General features: G+C 40.0%; 2 protein-coding genes across 2 annotated transcripts; one reads left to right on the forward strand and one right to left on the reverse strand.

The window, feature by feature from the left end:
• The first annotated feature begins 1,393 nt into the window (after positions 1–1,393).
• On the forward strand, positions 1,394–3,572 carry LOC104799569 (protein FAF-like, chloroplastic). The gene is made up of 3 exons (XM_010522168.2): positions 1,394–1,514; positions 1,652–3,032; positions 3,220–3,572. Exons 2-3 carry the CDS (start codon positions 1,696–1,698, stop codon positions 3,284–3,286), a joined length of 1,404 nt encoding a protein of 467 aa, XP_010520470.1. The 5' UTR covers positions 1,394–1,514; positions 1,652–1,695; the 3' UTR covers positions 3,287–3,572.
• A 1,063-nt stretch (positions 3,573–4,635) lies between these two features.
• LOC104799570 lies at positions 4,636–7,275 on the reverse strand. The gene is made up of 3 exons (XM_010522169.2): positions 6,976–7,275; positions 5,511–6,866; positions 4,636–5,068 (listed from the first exon to the last, which is right to left on the reverse strand). The coding sequence occupies exon 2, from the start codon at positions 6,613–6,615 to the stop codon at positions 5,530–5,532; it is 1,086 nt and encodes a 361-aa protein (XP_010520471.1). The 5' UTR covers positions 6,616–6,866; positions 6,976–7,275; the 3' UTR covers positions 4,636–5,068; positions 5,511–5,529.
• Between the last annotated feature and the right edge of the window lie 1,031 nt (positions 7,276–8,306).

Genomic DNA, 8,306 nt, shown 5'->3' on the forward strand with positions numbered 1-8,306 from the left:
GCACCATTAATCATTCCCGATCACCATGTTCATCAATTAGTACGTAATTAAAATTATTTTTTTATTATTTAAATTAATTTATATAAATTTAAGAAAAATAATGTATAGATAAAGCCGAATCAATATCTTTTAACTTAATATACCGTATTATTATTATTATTATTATCGATGACAAAATTTTCTAGATCCATTAATTGCTGAAAATACGTATGCATACGTATACACACGTGTGTGCGTGTATATATATACGTACATATAAGAACGAATACATTCTCGGCCACGTCCACTTGAGCAGAAAAGCATCCAGTCTTCATGTGGCCATGGACACGTCGTTGTCTCTTAGACAATACCTCACCGTTTTACCGCAAAGCCATCAACTTGTATTTTGCCCGACCCAACACGATTCAACTGCAATGACATATATATATATATATATATGTATATATATTATTAAATAGTGTTCGATTTCAGAAAAAAATAATCAATGAGGAAATTTAATTTAAATTTAATAGAATTGCCAACTGTTAAATTCACATAAAACATAACTACAACTGCATACATACACTGTCCCAATACACACACACATTGAGAGAAAAATACTATAAAAATCAAATATCCCGATAATGGCATCCAGCTTTTGACGCATATTTTTGGAACATTCTCACCATTTCCTCTTCCATAACGAAAGCATTTATATATAAAAAAGAAAAAAGAAAAATATGTCTCCCACGATGTGCCACGTCATGGTTCATTTCTATGAGACGTTTTGATGGTTTGTTTGAGAATGCCACGGTTCAGAATTTAATTGTTAAGGACACAAGATTTTCGTACGGGCCACTTTTTTTTTTTGGGGTCCTTTCCTTCCTATGGGAAGTAAAAGGCTTTTAGAATATTAGTTTTTTAAAACTTTGATGTATATGTCATTATTTTGTAAAATTAATAAAGCTCGCTGTACGCGCCAATATATTTAAAACTAAAAAGAAATAAAAGATTTTAATAAATATACTAAAAATTTTATAAATGATAGAAAATATAAAATATGTATATTGCCTTTCAAAAAAAAAAATCTAACACAACAATTTATAGACATAATAAAATAATAAATTACACCATTGTGGATGAAGGGAAAATACTACTAGCCATACATACATACATACATACACATACAAATATATATATATATATATATATATATATATATGCATAGTCAATAATTTTTTTTTTTGTTGGATTAGTAAATCACATTAAGAGGAGTGTATGCATGCACTTGGCAATACATATGATGTGTCTTGAAATTTGTTGGCTAAAGAGTGTAGAGAAGTGTCGTTTCATTTCATGGAGGGACCCACAGTACATGGTTCCATATCGCCACGCCTCGCATCTCCCCTGCTAATACATATACGCCCTCCACTCTCCTCTTCCTCTTCTCATCCAAACACGTTTTGCATCTTCTCCTCCACCATTCCTTTGAAAACCGCAATAACCCACAGATTCATCATCGTCCCCATCTCCAGGTACGGATCATATTGAGAAAATCCTCCGAAAAGAGAGGGGCTTGAATCCGTTGTCGATTGATGTGAGATGATCACATGGGTTTTTCGTTGATTAATGTACTTCTTTTTCTTACGGGGTTTTGGGTGTGTTTTTGCAGGCGAAAGTGAAGGGATAATCACTGAAAAGGGTGTGGTTTTTGAGATGGCTTGTGGCTTAAGCAAGAAGAAGCAGGGCATAGTGACGATTCTCGGCGGCGGCGGATCCGACAGCGACATTCGGTCGAACATCTCAGCTGCGTCGCTCCGCCGAACTATCTCCGCCGACATGTCGTCCAAGAAATGGCTTTCCCGGAATGGGTTTTGTCCGATGAAGACGATTTCTTCGTCGGAGGAGCTTCAAGCCTCTGTTGCTGACTCACAGAGCTCATCCGACGAGGAGTCCGATGGAGGAGAAAAAGAATCCAGGTCTGGGTTTGACATATGGGCTCAGATTCAGGAAGAGAAGAAGAACAAGAAGATCGACGAGGAAAGGCCGGGCCAATCCGGTGTATGGAGTTCGATTCTGTCTCAGAAATCCGAGCCTATCAAGATGTTTCCTCCACCGTACGTCCATCCTATCGTGAAGCGTACGTCGAGCTCTCTGAGCGAGAAAAGCCTCGAGATTTGCACTGAGAGTCTGGGATCGGAGACGGGTTCCGACGGATTCTCGTGGTTTCCTTCGCCGGAGACAGGAGATGCTGCAGACGAGAAGGAAAACAAACATGAAGAGCCTCCGAAAATGGTGCTCGGAGTGAAGGAAGAAGAACCGCAGGGCGATGAACAAGGGACATGGGTCGCGAATTGCAACACCAACACGATGACCAGTTGCAAGAAAACGTGCCCTGTGGGATCGTTTCCTCCACCGATCTCATCGCTTTCGAGCCAATCCGGTAAGTCCCTGCGCATGAAAACTCGCCGGAGGAACGGCAGATTGGTTCTCGAGGCTGTTTCAATGCCTTCCCAGAACAACTTCTGCGCCAGGCGGCAAGACGGTCGTCTTGTCCTCACTTTCACAGATCCGAATGACCAAACCCACCGCATGAACGAGACAGAAGAAGAAGAGGGAGAAGAGAGAAACTCAGAGATCCACTGGTTCAACGAAGAAGAAGAAGAGGAAGAGCCACCAAATGGGCTTGTCAGTGTTCATAGGTTGGCCCATAAGCCCATAGGGATACCCAACCGAAATCTGAGATGGCCCAATAAAGATGAGCCCGCCGGTAAATCTGACGTGTCAACTCCGGCGCTGGCTCAATCACTGCCGCCGAGGCCGAGGGTTGCTCAGCTAGTTCGGGCGGCGCAACCGCCGTCTACGGTGGACGACACGATTGGCGCCAAATGCTTCAACACCTATGACTACTATTGGAGGCCCACCAGGCCCATTATAGAAAACAAACCATCAAGCCCAAACACAACGGCCCAATTTCAAGCTCAAGATTTAGTTAAGAAGCCGGCAGTCTCCGCCATCATCTCCGGCGGCGGCGGCGGAGGGAATGATGGTTGGTTAACTGGTTGCAAGGACCAAAGGAGGTCTCTTCTATTCTTCGAGACTTTTTGCATCGCCACTTAAGAACTGAATAAATAATTCCCACCCAAAAGACATAAGCATATGATATATATGCGTATATATACCCACATATATATTATATCGACCCCAATAATTACTGTTGATGATGTTTTTTCCCCTTTGGTTAACTGGTTGCAAGGACCAAAGGAGGTCTCTTCTATTCTTCGAGACTTTTTGCATCGCCACTTAAGAACTGAATAAATAATTCCCACCCAAAAGACATAAGCATATGATATATATGCGTATATATACCCACATATATATTATATCGACCCCAATAATTACTGTTGATGATGTTTTTTCCCCTTTTTTTTCCCTCCTTGGTTTTTACCACTTGCCTCTCTTTGAGCTTGTGGGGTGAAAAAAAGAATTGTAGAAAATAAAAGGAGGGAAATAGAGAGGGTAACTCTGTGTTTTTATGAGGTTTGAGACCTCATTGAAGTATCTAATATCATTTGAGTGTTGTGTTTGTACAATTTTATTTTATTTGTTTAAATACGAGGAAAATCCATTCTTGTAGTTGTTTTTTAATGGACAATATAATTTGAACTATTAGTTAAGTCTGAAACACCATAATAATTTTAAAAAGAAATAAAATTTTTGCAATAAAATGAAAAACAAAAACATTGAAAAATGTCCAAAAAAAAGAGGAAGAATGTTGGGCTTCCGAGGCCCAATATAGGCCTAAGATATAAAGTCGCACGTGGGAGAACCCATCCTTGGGATATACAAAATCCTTACCATAACCCAAAGTGGTCGGCAAATCAATCAGTTTCATGTTCATATCTTATGAAATGTCCACACCGACAGAGCATATATATATACATATACACTTTTTGCTAAGACGTTGTTTTCAAGGCCCAAAGAAAATTGGCTTTAACAACTTGTGATTAAAGATTTAATTATGTAAAAAAGAGTAATCAATCACAACCATTATTTGTCAAAAAGGTTGCAATTATTCAAACCCCCAAAGCTTAACCTATGAGTATGAGATGCTTTTCTCCAAAACCCAAAAAATCCTAATTTGTTTTTTCATTCTCCACAACCATAACCATAACAAATTTTCCACATTAAATTAACTCTGCTCAAAAGTTATTCAACCAAAATGAACCAATCTTATATATATATATATAATGTATTTGGTCCAATAACAACAATATGACATTGGCATTGGGCATAGACATATGTTGCCCAAGACGCATAACAATGTATTAAGGGCAGAAATGGTGAAACACGTGTGTTATCATTTGTGGCAACAAGAAGAGCATACCATGAGAAATCTAATTTAATTAGGTCCAACTTCCAACACCCATATTACTCAATACTCATATATGCCAAAATTGAGGTTGAATTGGGAAAACATGAAATTCTCAAATAACAACCAGAACCATATTCTAATATATGATTGAAGTTTTATATTTAAACTTCAAATTTGGATACTCAAATACCCGAAAATTATCTTGGATACTCCATTTCCGGCTACCTGCCCAAAACAGATGCGGAATAGTGCAATTTCTCATAAAACCCGAGATGTTCATATAACACAAAAAATCTCCGATACCCAATTCGTATCCACCCCTACCGCTTGAATTTCAAGCCACGACACAAGCACGACCCCAACCACAGGGTCCAAAACGAAAGCGAAAACACAAGGGAAGACGGAAACTTTCTCCATACAACTACAAATCCCGCATTCGGGGAGGGCGAAAACATCTCTCCTATGTACAGTACCAGCTTCAAAGGAACATGTAGAGAGAGACATTACACAATGAAAAAAAGAAAAGAAAAGAAAGAAAGATGTAAAGCTACAACCTTTGGGTTGGGATTCTTCTCAGAAACTCTAAATTCATCTTTAGATTACACAACTTCGTCTCTTACACATGTTTAGGACATTTGTCCCCAGCTTTCCTCTTTCTTCTCATCCCCGCTTGCTTGCAGAGGGGAGAATATATCAATATACCAAACCCCTTCCCTGAAAAAGCAGCAACAAAGAAAAAGGTTGAGAATTGGTTCATACTGAAATAACAATCTAGATAGCATTTCAAATAAAAAAATACATGTAAACTGTAAACCGAATACCTATGAGAATACTTCCCCTGTTGTAATTTACCAAGTAACTAATAGAGTTTTGGTAAATCTATCTGCAATAATCGATGCCATCCAAAAGGCTCCATTACCACCATGAACATAAAATTTTGTTTCTCAAAACCCACCATGATCATGATGTAATAGTGTCATGTTTTGCATGAAATTCTAGTGATTAGATGAAGCAATCCCTGATATTTCCACTATATACTGTTGCTCCCACCAATGGCGGACTCAGAACTCTGACCGAGTCAGACATACCCAAGACAATGGTCAGGGAAAACGAAAACTCTACAAGAAAGAAAGAGACTAGAGACCAGTTTACGTACCAGCAAAGGAACCAGCTCTTTAATCTCTGAAAATCACCAAGTCTACGAGGGTCAACAACGGCTTCAAGCAATCGGGAGTAAATTTACGTGCGAAAAGGTAAGAGCTTGAGTGGTTTGATCGTCTGAGCTGGTAAATCAGCTCCGGCGAGATTTCCTTCGGCTTGTACGTGTACGGATGGCCCTTCACAGTCCCCGTCCAGTTGACCCGGGTCAACGTATACCCTGTACACCCATCGGGGTCCTTCATGTTCAACATTGTCGGAAAATAATGCTCTTCAGGATAACACTCATCTGCTCGATAACACGGCAGCTTGAATTTCCGCCACAAGGTTCGATCTTTGATCGTTAACAGAGCATGTCTCCTTGTCATGACGAAGAATTGCGAACCTACTCGAAATTTCTCGAACGGGACCTCCGGCATCATCGAGTACCTTCCCCGAGCGATGTACCGTTTCCAAAGCCGAGGCTCTTCGGAGATGATCTCAATGAAACTCCGGTACCGGACTCGGATCCCTCTCAGAGTCGGATCCGGGTCGGATTTGTCGAAGGTGGAGGACTCGAAGAGGGAGTGGTAGACGTAGCGGAAGCTGTGGAGAGGAACGCAGTGCTGAGAGAGCACAGCGAAGTAGGAGTTCGCCGGGTCATCGATGAGGGCGGTGGCGAGTAGGCGGCGCGTGGCGGAGATGAGGGTCGGGGAGGCGCGTGCGGTTCGCTTGGCGTAGGAGATGAAGGCGTTCTCGAACACGGAGCCATTGTCGGGTCTGGTGATGTTCACCGATGGATCCGCGTGGACGTAGACGTTGTAGAGAGAGCGTGATTGGCCCGAAAAGAAGCGATCCCAGATTGGCGCGAAATGGAGGTCAGAGTTGGTGAGGAAGAGGAAAGCGATCTTGAGCTTAGGTTTAGGGTTCCCGGAGGAGAGGTGGGAGAGGGAGGAGGAGGCGGCAGCGGCGCGGTGGAAGAGGCTTTGATCGTCGATCTCATCGGAGATGGGGATGAAGGAGTCGCCGGGCGGAGGAGGGAAGACACGTGGCGCGACGAGGAAGAAGACGATCGGGAGGCAGAGGAGGAGACAGAAGAAGAGAACGAATTGGTTCGAGAACATTTGAGAAATCAGAAAACTCCAAAAATCAGAATCCCTAGAATCAATGAACCTCAGATGGAATCCCTTCTGCTCACGCTCGAGATCGGAAATCTACGGGAATGTACGTAGATTTCCCACCATTTAGGGTTCCTCGACTTCTGGATTTTACGGATTCGGAGGAATTAGAGATTCTCCGTAGATGGGTCGCCAGAATTTCCCATCTCACGACGGGAATTACAGGAAACGAACAATGCGAAGAAGACCTCCAACTTCTGCAGATTCAAGGGACAGATTGAAGAAACAGTGGCTTCTCAGCAAATGAGAAAATCGAAACTTCGTCGATTATTGGTCGATTTGAGCAGTGAAGCAGATGAAACTTACGGATTTGGGGACTCTCAGAATGCGATTCCGATTGCTCATCTGAAGAGTGGATCCAGAAGAAAGACGACGAAGAAATCGAATAACACAAGGAAATCTCTGCAAAAACACCTTTGGTCAAATGAAGGAATCAAGAACCCGAACTCGAAGTCGCGGGTTTTAGAGATCTCTGGGGAATTTCTCAAGATTGAAAGTGATAATTTTCAGATTTTGATCTGAAGAAGGAAGAAATCTTTAGGGTTTTCTTTTCCCCTAGTGACTGAATAAATCCAAGAGCCCTGATAATGGAGATGACAGCGGAAGGAGAAGATTAGATTGGGTTTTTGTTTGCATTCGACGCCAAATCACTCGGTTGTAAATTCCATGACAGAGAAAGGGTAATGTCGTCTTTTGAAACAGACGAGCGTTTTCCCCTTTGACGCCGTCAACTAACCCTCTTTGTAAAACGTCACCAGATTGACGGAAACGTTAACGACGGTGTTTCCGTGATAACGGCCAAGCGATTGTGCTTGACAAAAAAAAACACATTCCAGGTGTTTAGGGTGGGATGCTTAGTTTTGACTTTTGGGTGTTATTGTTGTTGAGAGTTGAGATTGTGATTAAAAAAAAAAATTATCTTTAATTCGAATTTATCATATGCTTGAAACATACATTTTTCAACTAATTTAGTCAAGAGATTGATGTCTCAATGACCAAATTGGACAATTAGCTGTCAAAATAAAACTGCTAACAAATCCCAACGCATTAATAGATTCATAGTGCATCCTTTTTAAAAACTCTCTAACCATTGCATTTTAAAAATAATAATTACCACATTTAAGTTTATTAAAAAAAACCTAAAGCTATATTTACAAAAAATGCAAACTATTATATTTACAAAAATAATATTTTATAACCTAACAGGATAGAATCTTAAACTATGAAATTACAGAAAAAAGTTTAAATTTTAAATGAAACATAAAAAATATGATTTTTGAGAAAATTATTATTTATTTATACAAATATAATTGATAAAAAACTATATATATATATATATATAATATTACCTTATTTTCAAAAAATACAATCAAATATTTTCAAATCGCAGTATTTTTATATTTTATATTTATAACATAAATTATTTTTATAAATATTTTATCGATAATAATATATTTGTTTAAGGAAAAATGTATATTTTATTCTTATAAATAAAAAGTTGTTGAGGGAAAAGATCTAGAGGATTCGACTCCACTAAACCTAACAGAAAAGGAAGAAGCAAACTCAGATACAATTAAATTTAGTCGTAGCAGCAGCCGCTCGTTTCCTCCTTTCGTACGGCTTCTCTCCTCCTCCGC

The sequence above is a fragment of the Tarenaya hassleriana genome, unplaced genomic scaffold (genome assembly GCF_000463585.1).
Source record: "Tarenaya hassleriana unplaced genomic scaffold, ASM46358v1 Cleome6, whole genome shotgun sequence".
In the NCBI taxonomy this organism is placed as follows: Eukaryota; Viridiplantae; Streptophyta; class Magnoliopsida; order Brassicales; family Cleomaceae; genus Tarenaya; species Tarenaya hassleriana.